Here is an 18,425-nt window from a genome sequence, read left to right on the forward strand (position 1 = left end):
TCCTTTCCCACTCTATTTTGTTCGGCTTCGTTCCTTCGCATGAGTGTAAAGTTTTGCACGAGTTCTTCTTGGTCGCTGTTCGACTTCGCTGCTTCGACGACGGTTGGATCGGAAGTTACGGCATATTTTGATAGGAAGCAACAACGGGAGCTCGCTTGCTGTGAAGGTAATTTTCTCCCTTTCGCGCGCTTCTTCGGCCAAATCCCGTAAATCCGCCGAACCTAAGGATTTCGTAAATCCGGGATTTACCACGAAAAGAGGGAATTTTCTGTCAACTGCGGCTTTGATTTTCCGTGAGATTTGGTTTTGCATTTTTGGCCGTTTGGCTGGATTTAGCTCAAATCCGCTACAATTCCGGCCTAAATCCTGCATCCAAACAGCCCCTTAATCCTGCTACGAAACAGCCAACAAATCTTTAAAACAAGCAGTCCTCTAGCAATGGAGGAGAAACCATTCCGTCTATTCTCCAGCAAATCGAAGCCTCCTGTGCAAACTCTACCCTCCACCGTGCACCCTACAACGTCAACTACAAAAACCACCCATGTCGATCACGGGGATCCAGACCCGGACGCATCCAGCACCGTCAGCTTTGCCGACCTCGGCCTTTCAAAGTGGGCTGTTGACACTTGCCTAGAGCTTGGAATGCGGCGACCAACTCCCGTGCAGCGCTGCTGCATCCCACGTATACTTGCTGGCGATGACGTTCTCGGCATAGCTCAGACTGGGAGCGGCAAGACGGCTGCCTTCGCTTTGCCGATCCTCCAACGCCTCGCTACGGAGCCCTACGGTGTGTTTGCCCTTGTTCTTACCCCCACACGCGAGCTTGCGTGCCAGCTCGCGGAGCAGTTCCGTGCACTCGGATCGTCACTGCAACTGAGGTGCACGCTGGTTGTTGGCGGGATGGACATGATTGGCCAAGCGCGCGCTCTTGTGCAGCGGCCGCATATAGTTGTTGCGACCCCTGGGAGGATCAAGACTCTTCTGTGCGATGATCCAGACATTCCAGCAGCATTCTCTAGGACCAAGGTGATTCTTTTGATTTAAAAAAAAAAAATTAGCTGACGTTTAGTTATTTGAGTAACCTATGTTTTTGCATATAATTAACAAAACTATGCTAAGTTGACATATATTGGTAGCAGTTGAAGCAGCTCATTTGAATGCTTGATAGTTTGTTTTCATGCCTTCTTTGTCTGCTTACTTTGAACTGGTAAAGGAAAGCATGTGAGGTTTGATTTGAGAAGTGGTCTTATCAAGTGAGATTCGCGGAAATTTTAAATCAAAAACACCTTTTAAAACTAAAAAATGGATTGTATGAATGGTTGGAGATGCCTTTTGCATTAAGCAGTGTGCATATAACTTCATGAGGATAAAGAATCATGTCTTATGGCATATTATTTGAAATTTTTTGATGTTTAATTTCATAATATTTTAATATATGACTAGTCATGAGCTGATCATTTGGTACTTGGGAAGGTATTTGAGGTTTGAAATCTGAGAAATTATATCTTAAACTGCGACACAATTGGGAATTTTTGGATTTTTTGTGCTTAGAGATGAATTAATATTGATTATAATGAGATAAAAATTATTAATGATTGTCTAAAACATACTAATATACAGTATATTGGGGCTACATTTTCTAACTGATTTATTAAAGGGTTTAACGGAGCTCCAATTACAAATTGTCTAAAAAGTGGAAAAATTAAATGGACCAAAGTGATTTTGCTTGAAGTAAAAAAGAGACTTACAGCTGCATTTGAACTTAAGCTGTCTAATTTTATGAACTTATTTGAGGTTTCTTGTGACGCATCATAAGTTGGTATCATAAGTTGGTATCGCAGGAGTGAAGCCAATATGAAAGTTCTATTGTATTCTTTAGTGAGAAATTAAATGATGTTATATATAATATTCAAAATATAATAGAGAGTTATATATTGTGGTGCAATCTCTTTGTTATTAGATGCATTATCTATTACCTAAAAAGTTTGTTTCATATCATTTTCATCAAGCTTTGATATGTTACGAGTTCATAAAAAAGGTTAGGCAATAGACATGCAAAGTGGGTTGAGATTTTTACAATAATATTCTATTGACCTTAAACACGATGTTGGGTCTAAAACAAATTTGATTCTTCGAGTAGAGTTTCTATCAGTTTACATAAAATATAGGTTAAGGGTATTTGTTTTGATCATATTACAGAAGAGTTCAGTTATAAGGACTTTATAGTAAAATTTACCAAGCCTTCAATAATGTTTTATATCTGCTTAACAAAATCTACATGATTAAAACTCGTTATTTATTTAATTGTGCTTGTCTTTGTGTTGTTGGTTCATCGTTGACAGATTTTCTAATTTTAGAATTACATGCCAAGAGTGTTTTTGGGCGTTTTTTGTGAAATATAAGGCCCAACTAAGGATGAATACCTCTTGCCAAGTCTAAAAAATATATATGTATTATTTAATTATGTAGGACTTGTCAGTTTGTTAAAGTTAGAAATCAATAACATGGTATTATATACACCTTTAACAATTTCATATAATTTTTGAGAATATATTAGGATTGAATTTGTTTTAGGATTATCACAAACATTAAGAAAGCATGATTTTTTTTAGTGGTAGATTTTTTTTAAAAAAATGACACGCTTTATGCCTATAAAATTAGTGTGTTATGACTTATGATTGAAAAACTCTTCTGAAGAAATTGATAACCAATTTAAATTTTAAACTGCTTAGTATCTAGAAACTTGCAGACAAATTGTAGTAAACAAAAGCATGAGAGACATAGACGTCTAAAAGATCATGGATTTGGGTAAGATGTGATATTGTCTATGATTAGACTTACATATAATTCATTTGTCTGTAGTTCCATTGTCATTAGTTGTTTAGAGATTGTTATGAGATTTAACCTAGAAAGCCTATAAATTTTATAGACTTTCTTATATAATCTAGGCATAGCACGTTTGAACAATCATTCACAACATGTGTATGATTTGTATAAATATATTCGAAGAAAAAATGGCTACTAATTATGGTAATTATAGGTCTTTTACTATGTGAATATGAGGCACATTGAATTTGAATATGGTGATAAAGTCATGGTATATCGAAAACAAGAAGCTTCCATAAAAGCTTTTAAAAAATTGAATACAAGAAAGATGGGACCTTTAAAAATTTTCTAGGCATCAGAGATAGTTATCTACAAATTGAAAATTTTGGTGAATTATGATATAAATTTAGTTTCAATATGTAAGATTTGACCTTAAATCCTAAGCATACAAGCAATTTCTTAGATTCTTCTCTCATTCCACATCTTCCTTGTGAGTCCTCATCAAATCCTTTACTTGATAATTCTATGCAACTTGCTCCTAAGGATATTAGAGATGATGAGATTGTGTCCCTTGGTGATGATAAATGCCAAATATATTACATTCATTGACATGACAGGCTTGCTTGTAATGATTCATGAATTGTTTGTAGGAAGTACATAATTTATATCATGTTTTGCTTGGTGCATATCAAATGCTATATTTGTGAAAACAGAAATTTTCTGAACCGATCTGATTTGAAAAAAAGTTTCATGTTTATTCTCTTCATAAACATCACATCAAGCATAAATTTGAACATAACTTATTTTATTTTTATCAATTTGTTTGTTTTATATGTTATTCCTGTAATTAAAAACATGGCAGTGATGATGGTCGATAGAGGATAATATTTTTATTTATGAGCTTTAGGTTTCATGATTTTGCATGGTCTTGTTTTTTATTTTTTATTTTTTTTATTTGGTTTAGGTTAAAAGTTCAATTCATCATACTTTAAATATTCCAAGTTGAGCAGATTGATGCAAGACTTGGTGGTGGGTTGTGGATTTATTCCTTTTATCTTATGTTTTTGGATCACCGCGGGACTTTGGAATTGTGTGGTTTTGGCTTCAGGTGATGGAATCTCGGAAATATTCTTCAAATTTTTAGTTGTTGTAATTGTTGTTTTGGGAGAGTAAATGCTGACTTTGTGGAATTATAGCGGGATGTTACATATGCCTTCTTCGAGTTCCATAGATTGCGTTATTTGTGTATGGGTTCAATTATGGGAGGTGCGAGACATTTATACTCGTAGAGGGCTTCAAGAATTCATTATGAGTCATTTTGAGGTTATGTGATGGTTTTGGCTAGTGGATTTAAGTATATGGTTGCTTTGGATATAAGTTTAGAATTTAATTTAACTTTGATGAGATGGTCCTATGCCAATCATACCAATAAGATGATGCTTAGTCTAGATAGATATAAGTGTTTTGAGACATTTAATTATAAAAACTTTGGGCATGAATAAAATTTCTTTTTCTAGTTTAAATTTTGTGATTGCAAGTTTGGTGTATGATTTTTTTTTTTGTATTCATTTCTGGATAAGTCATCTCCTTCCACTTGCACAAGGTCTAATTTTTCTTACTTCGATATGTTCATTCATTGTTTTATTTCATCTACATAATTTAGTATTAACATGTTCTTGACTTTGTTATAACGTTGACATGCTAGAAATTCAAATTGGGAATTATCTTGATTTTCCTGCTAATTTTAGGTGTTTCTATATAGTTTTTTATTTTTTCATATTTTTCTATGATTTCATTATTAATTGAGCTTCAGTTCAAGTATTGAATTTTACATCCAATCAAAATAACTGTTTGAATTATTTATGAATCTTCAATTTTCATTGCATGTATTCATGTAGTGCATCATATTAATTGCCTTAAGGAAACTATAATCATTAGTCATCTTGCAATATTATCGATTCATTTTGAATGGAGGTACAAGAAAAAAGGCCAGTCTTAAATTTATTTTGAAAGGAAAGTGACTCGCTGATTTTCTAACTATAAGATGTATTTCTTTCATCAGTTTCTGGTTCTTGATGAGGCTGACAGAGTTTTGGATGTTGGCTTTGAGGAGGAACTGAGGGTAATTTTGAAGAATTTGCCTAAAAGTAGGCAGACTCTTTTATTTTCTGCAACCATGACAAGCGATCTGCAAACATTGCTTGAGATATCTTCAAATAGATCTTACTTTTTTGAGGCATATGAAGGTTTTAAAACGGTGGAATCTCTCAAACAACTATACATTTTTATTCCTAAAAATGTGAAGGAGGTCTATCTTATCCACATACTGTCAAAAATGGAGGATATGGGCATTAGATCGGTCATGATATTCCTTTCTACATGCAGGTATAGAGTTTTACTTGACATTTTTTTGCATTTATTCACGAAAATGCAGAAGATAAGAAGTTTATTTATAATTTATTGCTTGCTTCTCACTGAATTTCATGTGGATTTGCCTTGTTCCTGCATTTATAACATTGCTTTGTGTTAGAAGCTTGCTACTCTGCCTGTGGTGCAAAACTACATTTTAAGATTTCTAATATTCAGTAGGATTTAGTTAGGCCGGCGGAACCGGTCCATTCTGGATTGGTTCAAGTGTACTTCCGCCAGCCTAGGGGGAGGGCGGAACCAATAGAGAGTAATTAGGTGCTAGGGATAGAATGAGGGTTTCATCTTGAATTTGAAAAGCAATTTGAGATCTAGGGTTTATATTATTGGTCTCTTGGCTTGGCTAGAGATTTAGAAAGCTGTTTCTTCCTCTCAAATTGAAGAAACTTGTATCGTTTGCTGTTTTCTTTCATCTATTAGTGGATTTCACCATTGTTTATCTCAGTTTTCCCTGTTTTCCTAAGAAAATCTTCTGACTTTTATTGTTTGACTGCTGTAAACAGCAAGTATTTTCACTGTTTTCCACCAAATCTTGTTAGGTTTGCTTGCAAACTCAAGTATTATCCTCGGGGTTACTTGTGAACTCAAGTACTTCCTATGAGATTTTCATTTGGATTTATGTTTTTTATTTTTGATCATATAGGGGCTGTCATTTTTTAAGCTTGTTATTGGAAGAACTTGATCAGCCTGCAGTTGCTTTGCACTCTCACAAGTCTCAGGTCCTCCGTCTCTCTGCATTGAATAAATTTAAATCTGGCCAAGTTCCTATTTTGCTTGCTACGGATGTAGCTAGCCGAGGCTTGGATATTCCAACAGTAGATCTTGTCATCAACTATGATATTCCTAGGTGATTTTCAGCTTGAGATTATTTTCATTGAACAAATTGGTCACGGTGATGTGATTCTAATGAAATTTAGTATAAATGGGATGTAGGTATCCACGGGACTACGTACACCGTGTGGGCCGTACTGCCAGGGCAGGCAGAGGAGGCCTTGCCCTAAGTTTCATAACACAGGTATGCTATCTGGGTTGTACCCAACCTTAGCTTATGAAAAAAAGTTTGGTTATCGTTTACGCTTCCTCTTATATTTGTACATTTGAAAGTTTAGTCTTTGCTGTTTTCGTAGGTTTAATATCATTTCTATCCAATAATCTGTTTTGTAGACCCAACAGGCAAAGCACTAAAATCTAAGTCATCAAAAGTATTATTTTTATTCTACTATGTTACTTATTTCTGAAATTGTTATTTTCTATTTTTGTCATTGTTTTCTTCTTAATTCGTTGAGCATTCTTACTGTGGGAGCAAAGAAACAGGGAAACACAGAAAACAAGACAAAGCAATGAAACAGTATAATAGCTTCTCTGAAGTATGTTGTGTAAAAATTAACTGTAAAATGTTCTCTTCAAGTCCCATATAGGGGACGGTATACCAACTAAAAGAGGCCAATCGAGGGGCCAGCTGCTAAGCGTACTATAGTGCTATATTTAGTTATATAGTAAGTGGAGAGAATAGCAAAAGGTGAGAGGTGGCAGTTTTCTAGGTATAATAATCCTGCATAAAACAAATGTAAAGATGTTCCCCCATCAATTCTTTACTGGATTTCCATTTATTAAGTTTGTCTATGCCACTTTAACAATGTTTTTTTTTTTCTTTTTTTCCTCGTTTTACAAGTTCTTCCAACGAAATAATTTTCTGCTAGAAATATGCAATTAGAAGAAGCTTTAATTGTTTATTTTGTTGATAAGAAATTTTCTATGCTGCTGTAGATCTTTCTGGTGAGGTGAATGAATAATTTCCTTTCAAGGAAAACGCTCCTTCATAACATCCTTGTCAGGGCATAGAAAGATATTTATAGCTGAAAATTGAATTCATTAAGTATTGCAGCTCCTAATCTGTTTTCATTTCATATTTTCTCACCTTATTTAAAACCTTAATGTTTTCTTGCAGAATGATGTTGAACTCATTCACGAGATTGAGAATGTTGTTGGAAAACAAATGACTGCATTTGAATGTAAAGAGAAGGAGGTGCTTGAGGATATCACTAAGGTAAGTCCTTTTCAGTTGATATTGCCTGGTTGCTTGGTATAAAACACTCACAATTAGCTATAGGTGCTATTTAGTTTCTTAATCCTGAAGCTAAATGATTGGAAACACTTGTAGATCTCAAGTATTTATTTCAAGAGAGATGAAATCAGCGGATAAACTCACAAAATCTGTTGGGAAATCACACCAAAAAACAGTAATTTATAGAAGAAATTATGGAACAAAGAGCAACAAGATACAATTGATCCTCTATTTGAGAGGAGGATTTGTTTTCTCCCAATCCTTAGTCCAAACTATGGCCCAAGACACCAAGAAGAAATCCTCCACAAGAACGAAATAATCAAAACATAACTCTAACCCTAATTTTCATCATATTTGAGGTATGAAATTAAACAATAGAGCCAAAAGACCAAAAAACTCATGCCACCCCCTCCTTTGAACAAATTTGAATTTGGATATCAAGTGGACCCTACCCTTTTCTCTCTCCTTTGCTGCTGCCCCCTTCCTGTTGTAAACCCAAACCGGCCCCATAGAAGGGGCCAGCTTGACCAGTCCACTAAGGACCGGTCTTACACTGTACAGCTGCTTGGAGTATGACATGTGGCATGCCTACATTTGTAGCAATGTAATCATACGCTTCTTTAACTAGTTTTAAATGTGCGTATATACACCTAGATGAGCTCATCAAAATTTTTTCTTCGTCTTCACATGACCAACATAATTTTTCAGATAAAATAAAAGAATTAATGTATTTTAATAAAAGATGAATTATATTGTAAGTAGCAGTAAAAAGTAATAAATTCGTTTGATGAGATGTAATTAAAATCGGTTATAGTGTTTCTTATATTAGGAATTAATCTGTAAGGCCAATCTTTTAAATTTTTTAAATATGATACAGCAATTTCTTGTATTTTATCTCTGATTCGTGAGCTTGACTCACAAAATTCAAAGTTAGAACCTTGATTAAGATGAATTCAATATTTCACTACAGATGAATGATCATCAAGATTTTCTATGCAATTGCCCCCCCTGAGCTACAACAACAACAACATCAAGCCTTTATCCCACTACGTGGGGTCGGCTACATGAATCCTTTTTCTCCATTGCTCCCCCTAAGCTAAGAAAAAATATTTTGTTCGGCGTCCGAACACGTCCAGAGGCGAATTCGGACACACCACATCACCCAGACCCCAGTGCACCAGGTGACGTGACACGTCAGGATTTGCCTCCGGATGTATTCGGACGCCGCACAAAATAATCTCTTCTGTGCTAAAGAGGGATCTGCCCCTGCTTTGAACTTCTTTAGAAAGTAGCTTTCATTAAACTCTTTTTGTTCCTGTTTGTTTAATGTGAGTTCAAACTCCCTACTCATATAAACACTACCGCACTTTGCTGAATCAAAATATTGCAAACTTCTCCTGCATTGAGTTCTGCAACTTCATTGATCAAATTTATTTACAGGTATACAAAGCCAGGCGTGTTGCTAGAATGAAGATGATTGATGATGGATTTGAAGAAAAAGCTGAAGAAAGAAAAGCACAGAAGATGAAGGCATTAGCAGAGAAAGGGTTGCTGAAGAAAAGGAAACATAAACCTAAAGAATGACTTTTTGAATGCTGTTGATTTACACTATTTATATGCCAAGAATATTGTTTATATGGTCTGTATGATGTGTTCCGATGAGTTTTAAGTAACATTTTTGTAGCCTGGTATGTTTTAGATGAAGTTATTATTTCCTACATCAAGTTTTTATACTTGATTCTGTACAATTTTGTTACAAATATATATTTCATCATCTTTTAGTTGCCATTTTTCCATATAATTCAATGAAATGGAGTTTTGTTTTTCTGGTCCCATATTTCATTGAAAATTTGAAATATTGTTTTTTCTGCTTGTTAGTGTATATATGGCTCAAAAGATGGTGGTGTGACTTGCGTTACTTTATGGTGCAGAATGTTGGCCATTAAAAGAGAATGATAATATTAAATTAAGTGTTGCAAAGATGAGGATGCTTAGGTTGATGAGTGGCTTTACTCTTATCAGAGATAGGATATGAAACAAGCATATACGAGAAAAGGTTGGAGTAACTTCAATGAAAGATAAGATTAGAGAGAGCTACCTTAGATGGTTTGGTCACATAAAATAGTGGCCCCTTCTAATGATTTAGTTAGTAGAGTAGATGTATTAGATTCTGCTTCTGTTAAGAAAGGTAGGGATAGACCTAAAATGACTTGATTTAAAAATTTAGAAATGATCTTTCTTTATTAGATTTAAATGAGAATTTGATTCTTAACATGACACAATTGAGAAAAATGATTCATGTAGCCCATCTCACTCCCAGGTCCCAAATCCTGGATGAGAAAAGTAGATAGTTGCGTTAAGTAGTCGAGAATTAGCCAAAAATTTGTCAAATAATCATGACATGACTTTTAATACATTGTGTTAATGCTAGGGCATTTTCTAGAATCGACGTGCTGTATGGCTTGAATATAGCGAGAAGTGTGCAAGGGTTGTTGCATCGGTGCTCAGGTGCAATGTTAAATAGGCAAGGGTTCCCACATCATGGATGGATGTGGGCAAGGAAGCTAGTTCATGAAACTAAAATTAGGACAAGATTTTGAAATGTAGGTTCTCTTACAAACAAATTAACAAAATTAATTAATTTTATGATTCTTAGGAAGATGAATATTCTATGCATTTATGAAACTAAATAGGTTGGAGAAAATGTTAAATAAATTGATTGTTTAGGATTTAAATTTTTGTATTTTGATAGTAGTTATATTAAATGGTATATGTTTGATTATAAATAAAAGCTTGAAGGATAATATTATTAAAATTGATAGAATTGGAGATAGAATTATAACTTTGAAGATTATTGTTGATGTCAAGATTATTAATATTAAAAATGCTTATGTTTCTCAAATATGTTTGAATATATGTTTAAAATTATAAATTTGAAATGTCTTAGAATAATTAATGTAAAAGATACCTCTTGAAGAAAGTGTTTTTATTGGAGGAGATTTAAATGGACATATAAGTAGAGAGGTGGAGGATTATAAAAGCATTCATATTGGTTATGATTTTGAATCGACTAATGAAGGTGATAAGGACATATTAGATTTTGCTTAGCTTATAATTTTGTAATTGTAAATACTTTTTTTTTTAAAGAAAAGTGATAAATATCTCATCACTTATAATAATAGATATAAGAAAATACTTGGTCAAACCACCTTGTGTTTAAACATAAGTAACAATTCCTTCATACATATCCTTAATGTAACTCATGCATATTTACCATTTTTTTTTGGAGAATATATTCACAATTTTATCTTTTAGATAATTATAATATTTTTTATGTAACTATAATTTTTTAATTTTTTTATTTTGCGGTGAGAAAAATGTTTTATTAGATTTTGATTTTGAGTATGATAGTTATATACTAGTTGTTATTATTATTTTTTTTTTCAAAAGAATAAGGGTTTGTTTGGGATGGTTTCAAGTTTTTATGAAGGTGATTATAAAATTGCTATGAAGAAAATTACTTTTTTGAAAGCTGATATAGAAAGCAGCTTCTTAGTATAATTTTTTTAAAATAATGAAAAAATACTGACTAAATAGAAACTATTGTCCTGATCTTAAAAGTAAAGTCATAATGTTATTCCAAATGAAGCCTAAATCTAAATATGTATAGCAATTTAAAAAAAAAGCAATAGTCTTCAAATAACATTTCTTTAGTAAAAAAAAAAAAAAGATTAAAATTTTATGATGTCGAGGTATTTTTGTTGCAATGGTTGAAATTTTATTAAAAAATTTCAAAGTTAAGTATGCTTATATGGGAGCAATCTTGGGTTGATGACCTTCTGGAAAGTTACAACAACGGGATAAAATTGTAAGACCATTGGTCAAAATGGACAATATCTCGATAAATAAGAGTTTGGGCTGTTATAATGGATTTTTTACTTCCCAAATTCTCCATAGAGTTAATGATTGTCATCACTAAAAAAAATTACCACACCAACCCTAAAATCCTAGATTTTTTTAGCTGATAACAAACAAAATATAAATATGAGTTATCATCTAGCTTAATTTGTTCCAAGTTAGATTGCAAGAGATTTAAATTCTATTGGTATTATGCTTTAAACTAAACGTTCTTCAATCCAAACTTAAAAATCTCAGCTAACTTTGCTCCAAATTATCCATATCAACTAGAAAAATTCAATGAGCCCAAAATTTCTTAATTCCGACATCATTAAGGCACATAAATGCTTGATAAATGTTCTATGATTAAGGGAATCACTATCAGCCATCCGATGGAACACTTCCAATATGCCATTGATCTTCTTCATATTTACAAGCCACATAATTCCAAAAAGTTATAAATAAACCCTCATTCTTCACATGAAGGAGAGGAGAAAAGAAAGAAAAGCTAGCAAGCTCATTTGCATTCTCTAGCTAGCACCACCAACCATCTTCATATTTCTTCCCGACTATTGACCGTTGCCGGATTTCTTCCCGACCATCGACCGTTGTCAGATTTTTTTCCCCGACAACCTACTAGCACCGATTTTTCATTTGATCATTGACCACCACCAAATTTCTTTCCAACAACCAACCATTGTTGGATTTCAACGCTCGTTGGTCATCGTCAAGTCTCTTCCAAATATTCAGACATTACCAAATTTACGCTTGTTTGAAGTTTAGAGAAATCTTCAACACACTATATTCTCCCTATCCTTGAGTTAGGGAACAAGAAGATTTTTTAACTCATTCAAACACTAGTATAATCATTTTAGCTAAGCTACGCACCGTAGTTTTTCCCCCTTTTTAAGATTTTCCGAGTAAAATTTTTGTATTTCTTTGTTATTCTATCTGTAGTGTATTGGGATTGTATCGCACTTATCATTAGTAAAACACATGAAATCAATTAATGGCCTTTAAAATCATCATTATTATATTAGACATAAAAATTGTTTGTTTTTGAAAAAAAATATATTTAAAACTGTAATTAAGAAAATATTTTTAAAAAATTAAAAAATAAAAACAAAAGTAAGCTGTTCCTAATGAAGCCTTATTACCTTTCATTCGTTGAATTCTCTCTTTCAGTAGCTAATTTTAAGTATTCAATGATTTATCCTTAAAATTAATATGTAAATAATTCCCATCATTTGATGAAAGAATTTTATTTCATAATTTTTATGCATCAATTCTACAATACTTTCCTAGTTGAAAATATTTGATTCAAACCCGACCAATTTATCATAAAGGCTAAAGTGTTCGACGCAAACCTAACTTAACTCGAACCCAACCTGTTTAAATAATTATCACGATGATCATAAATTTTTAGATAAATATGACTCTTTTAACCTAAAAATATCCTTTTAAATGAACGCAAATGACAACAAGGTGAATTTCGAAATTTTGGGTCAACCCGAAAATTTTAAATGGGATTGTTGGATCAGGCTATTTTTTGACGCCCCTAGTAGAATAAAAGCATTTGTAATGAGAAATCAAAATAAATCGACGTATTTTGAAAATTATTTATGATATTCTACGTGATGATATAAAAAAAAATAATGTAAATTATGCAATAAACAATTGTTCTATAAATAATGAAATTTAGGGTTTGTTTGGATTGGCTTTTTAACTGATTTTTAAAATAATTTTTTAGTTAAAAAATTAAAATTTTTATTAATAAAAAAATTGTACCAAACAAAATTTTAATTTAATTAAGTTTGCAGAGAGGAAACGTTCCCTTTCTCCTCCATATAAACCAACCCGCAAGGCACGCTGCGTCACTTTCAGTAATTTAATTTTAATTACTTAGCTTATAACAATTTTCTTTTTTTAATGATCTTAAGATATTCAGATATAATTTTTAACGAAATAATTAAATTCATTTTAACATTGATTTTTTATATTAAAAATCTATATTATATTTATCTGAAAATAAATTTAATAATAAAATTTTGACCAATTCTCACTAATTAATAATTATCTCCAAATACTCATTCTACGTATATAAATCCTGATATATTTTTTTATTATAATAAAAATTAGATAATAAAATAAGAATGATAAATACTTAAAAAATATTTTCTTCTTAAAAAAATTAATTTTTTTCTCTAATACAAAATTCATGGACGTAAAGTTCCTCTTTGATTATGAATAAATATGTCTATCTCTCTCTATCTCTCTCTCTCTTCTATCAAAAGCTGTTAGGGTTCCTCTTTGATTCCTTCCAAGAAGAACAGTACTGCTTCCCAGCTCATCCATGAAACCATTCATCCTCAAGGTACCATTTAATTATTATTATTATTATTATTATTTTCTCGTTTTTGAACTGAGTCATAAGGCCGGCTCTGTAATGATTCATATAAGTTTTTAATTTCTTATATGAATTATATAATCTGATGTAAAAATATTATAAACTTTCTCTGTTTGCATAAGAGATTGTTGAGTATGTTTTGATATGAATGAGACTATTTTATAAAATTAATTAAGCAGGAAAAAAATATATTAACGTTACAGTAATCATGGCAGATGTCGAACAGCAGGAAAAATAAATCAGAGAAAGCAAAGCAGGTCTGTGAAGAGATGGACGGAAACAGAAGAAGGGAAGGAGGAGGAGGAGGAGGAGGAGGAGGGGAAACTAGGAGGATTCATGTGGTCTACTTCCTTAGTCGAAATGGAAAGACTGAGCAGCCTCATCTGATTCGTGTTCATCATTTAAACAACAATGGAGTTCATCTTCGAGGTGTGAAAAATTAATAATTTAATTTTATTTATGTGAAATTTATATACGATAAGGCTATTGTTGATTTCTGACGTTTTACTTTGAAAGCTGTAAAAAAGTCATTCCAAACGAAGCCCTGTGTTTTTGATGGAGTTTTGATGAGGATGTTGTGATATGAATGTAGATGTTAAGAGATGGCTATCAGAGCTTAGGGGAAGAGAAATGCCGGAATCCTTTTCTTGGTCTTACAAAAGGTTTGATTTTTTTTATTTTATTTATGTTATATTGTCTTTACGTAATTGAGTAATTCACCATAGGATGGGCTTAAAATTCATTAAATTTTACTTTAAGATTAGTATAATATAAATTTTTTATATACGACATTAATTTCAAAGTAAATTAATACTTTTTTGACATATCCGATGCAAATTAGATCGGAATATAGCTATACAGATATTTTTGTTTTCAATTTTTAAATTTTAAACTCATATACATGAGAGATTATTTTGTGCAGACATTGGACGGTAAGAACCATCCGATTTTATCTCTGTGAACAATAAAGACGCCTATTCACAATGACAAACCGGACGATTCTTCCTGTCCAATGTCCGCACAGAATAATTTCTCCATATATACACATATATATGGTTTGATCTTTTAGTTTAATTTCTCATTACTTAGGTGTTAATTATTTATTTGTTTTAAATAATTAAGGTTTTACTTTTAATTTTATTTTTATTGTTGTTGATTTTATTTTATTTTTTCTTATTTTAATGTTCACCCTTCTTTAACTTTTCTTTTGGAAAGAATTGAGCTTTGTGTTCCTCTTTAATTTAGGACGTATTTGATTTGGGAAAAAATTAATATATGATGGATTAAAATATCCTTTTTATTGTTTAAAAGTAATTAAAAGTGATTTTTATAGATGCAAATATATAGCAGAAAATAACGGTCGCTAAATAGATTTAATTTGAAGAACCGTTGACATTGTCTATATGAAAATGTTCATCGTGACTAAAACTGTCAAACTCTTTCTTGTTAATTAAGTAATTAAGATCAGAGACTCAAGAGTTCGTTAACTTACAGGAGCTACAAAGCTGGCCACATATGGCAAGATCTCACCGATAATGATCTCATCTCTCCATTCTCTGACAACGAATACATCCTCAAAGGATCACTCATTCCTTCTCAACACAACAAAGCTGTCGAGCAATTCTTTCCATTCAATGGAAGGAGTACTAGTTCAACTAGAAAACAAGACAGGGAAGAAGAAGATGAAGTCGAAGACGAAAATGAATTAGAAGAAGAAGAAGAAGAGATATCTTATGAGAGTTTGCAGATTGAAGATAACATCTCTCCGAAGCCCCCTCCGCGTGGTGATGATGAAGAGTCGCCATTAAGACCAGTACCTTCAACTTCAACTTCTTCTGAAGAAGCTATTAAAAATCATACAGCTGCGAAGTCTAAGAGAAGAGAAGAGATGAAGAAAGAAGGAGATCAGGAGAAGAGTTGTAATGAGGCTGTGATTAAGAAGAGTGGCAGTAACGTTAATAGAAGTAATAGTAAAGGACGAAGAAGGGAAGTTCGGCCCCGCCGGCGGGCGGCGGATATTTTAAGGAATCTCCTGAGATGTAGGCTTGTGGATATAAAAGATTCTCTGAAGAGAGAGAGTCGCCAGCGGAATGGATCCATATCGCGGAAGAATTATCAGACGAGTAATAGCAACAATGAGAGGTGTTCATCTTCTTCCCACTTTTGCTTTTCATTCATTAATTTTTAGTTGGAATTTACAAACATATCATGTAAATTTTTAAGAATTTATATATTTTATGTAAAAAAATTTATATTTAATTAAGTATGAGCTTAATATTAAATCTTTATCATTTTTTTAATTATTCTTATTTTAATATTTTTGGACATTATGGTAGATCTTAAGAAAAAAATGATAATTCATGTAATAATTAAGACTTTGTTTAGGACGGCTAGCTTTCTTACTGCTTTTATAAGGTAGTTTTTTAGTAGAATAATTTAAATTTGTTCTAGAAAATTGTTTTAAGGAATAAGAAAGCCGGTCCCCAAATAAAGTCTAAGGTTTCGTTGGGATGTTTGTTTTTAACTTTTTTTTAAAGTAGCTTTGCAATTTAAAAAAATAAATTTTTTGTACTAGAAAGCTGCTTAAAAGCGATAAGAAAATAACACCCCAAACCGAAGCCTAGACACACCCTTTCTTGGAAAATAAGGTTTCCTTTGGATTATTTTTGTTTACTATTTTTTCAAGTAGCTTCGCAATATAAAGAAAACTAAAATTTTTGTACTAGGAAGCTTGCTAGTTAAAAGCGAATAAGAAAATTCTCCAAAAACGAAGCTCTAAGACACCACCCTTCTTGAAAAACCGCAATGTTTAGGTTGAGTGAAAATATACAATTTCAGAGTTTAAATTATGATCTTTGTATTGAATACAATGATTAAATATTAATTTTTACTTAAAAAAAAGTCATTTGTATTTCTAGCTGATTAAAATCTCTTAAAAAATTTATTAAATATATTTGTCTGGATTAAAATATTATCATGAAGTAAATATCAAGTAATATTTTTGATATATAAAGTTTTGTGATCAAACAAACAGCTAGCAACAGTTTTTATGATTTTTATTCTATCAGGAAAAAAAAAAAAAAACATCAAACGCAGCTTATATATATTTAAATTATATATCAAACTAATATATATCATATATATTATATATATAATATGCTTTACTTCTGTGCTCTTCATACTTTTTATTTCTCTCTATAGTATTCTTCTTATGATCAACATTTCATTTTTTACTGAATATTTGATCCAAAATGACACTTAGGAAGAACTGGGGGAAAAAAGGAAGCAATGGAGGATCAAGAAAAATGACAGAAAAATCTGCATCCGTCCGATACAAGCCTTCTACAGAGCCAAATTGCTCGTGAGTTCAATCAAATTTAGCGGAAGAAGAATTGATATAGTACTGTAAAGAAAGTTAGATACGATGATTTTTGCTGAAGAAAAAAATTGTAAAACAAATAATGCTGTATTTGTTTAAATTTGCAGGCAATGCGGGAAACCATTCAAGCCTGAGAAGCTGCACTCTCATATGAAGTCATGCATGGCTCTGAAAGAGAAAGGGAGAAGCTCCAGCTTTAAGAAAGAAGAGCAAACTGCAGCAAGAAGACCATCGAAAGTTACAGTGACTGTTCTTTAGTTCTGTTTAATGCATATAAATCGATCGATCGATATATGCATTAAATTTTTTAATGAATTGTTTTGATCTTTGTGAGAATAGTTTTGTGAATTTTTTTTTCTTTTGTCACTTTGTTGTGTTTCAAATGCTTGGAATCAGATATATGTACTGTTGGTGCAATAGCTATAGGATGCTTGATCGAATGCAATTACTTCTAACAAATTTGATGAGAAAATGTGAACTTCTTATATGTCATTATATGTTGCTGATGTTTGACTCTTGGTTTTTATTTTATTTTATTGGTAACTCTGTGAGTTATTGATTCTCTTAAAGACTTTTAATCACAGTTTTTTATGGAATAAAATATATCCTCTTCTAAAAAACAAATTATATGTTACTGATATTTTTTTTTCCTAATGAATGACTGTTCCATGTAAATCTTTGGTAAAGATAAAGAAACTCAATTCATTTGTGAATTAGGCATTGCACATGAAAAAAGAAAAATCAAGGATCAATTTACTATTAAATCATATCAATAACATCAACCATAGGTTTGCTTATAGCATTAAAAGATTTGGACATATTGTTGGTGCTACAAGTACTTTTAATTTCAGTTGGAAATGTACTTTTTGATCATTTATATGGTAAATAAGTCAAATATGAGTGAACACTTGGACTAATATTGTAGATTTTCTACAACTTCAACTCAAAATCAATCTTTATGTAGGAATTCATAGCTTTCTAGGCTATGTTTCATAATCTTGGACTATCAGAGCAACAAAATTGCTTCTTCATATATGCTTATTCATAAATGACACATGCACACTCTATGTGTACAATCACTAATTGGTCGCAGAACCTAATCACTGCTTAAGCTTTCAAAGTCAATATTATTTGAAGCAACATTAAAAGCTTTGCCCGTGCTAGGACAATTCTTTAAACCTTCTAAGTTCATATCAGCTTCTGCATCCTCTTTGTAAAGTAACGACAACTTCAACCCGCCGATCATTTGCATTACCTCATTATCACTTGAAATTGTCTTATAAGCTTTGGGAGAATTAGGACTAACATGGTAGTGTAACTTAAACTCATGACAATTAGTCATGGATAAATCTTTTAAACCTTCTCTATAAGGATTTGAGCAAATCATACTCTAATTTCATAGTTTGGTATTTTTCACCTTCATA

The 18,425-nt window shown here is 32.0% G+C and overlaps 2 protein-coding genes across 2 annotated transcripts; both read left to right on the top strand.

Annotated features, from left to right (window-relative positions):
* Positions 1-9,141, top strand: LOC110103187 (DEAD-box ATP-dependent RNA helicase 36). The gene is made up of 6 exons (XM_020831787.2): positions 1-1,026; positions 4,889-5,211; positions 5,897-6,100; positions 6,187-6,268; positions 7,202-7,300; positions 8,759-9,141. The coding sequence occupies exons 1-6, from the start codon at positions 439-441 to the stop codon at positions 8,900-8,902; spliced, it is 1,440 nt and encodes a 479-aa protein (XP_020687446.1). The 5' UTR covers positions 1-438; the 3' UTR covers positions 8,903-9,141.
* Positions 9,142-13,837: 4,696 nt separating this feature from the next.
* On the top strand, positions 13,838-17,259 carry LOC110103181 (protein UPSTREAM OF FLC-like). The gene is made up of 5 exons (XM_020831783.1): positions 13,838-14,051; positions 14,215-14,284; positions 15,117-15,764; positions 16,885-16,983; positions 17,109-17,259. The coding sequence occupies exons 1-5, from the start codon at positions 13,838-13,840 to the stop codon at positions 17,257-17,259; spliced, it is 1,182 nt and encodes a 393-aa protein (XP_020687442.1).
* Positions 17,260-18,425: the final 1,166 nt, after the last annotated feature.

The sequence above is a fragment of the Dendrobium catenatum genome, unplaced genomic scaffold, assembly GCF_001605985.2.
Source record: "Dendrobium catenatum unplaced genomic scaffold, ASM160598v2 fragScaff_scaffold_1573, whole genome shotgun sequence".
Lineage (NCBI taxonomy): Eukaryota > Viridiplantae > Streptophyta > Magnoliopsida > Asparagales > Orchidaceae > Dendrobium > Dendrobium catenatum.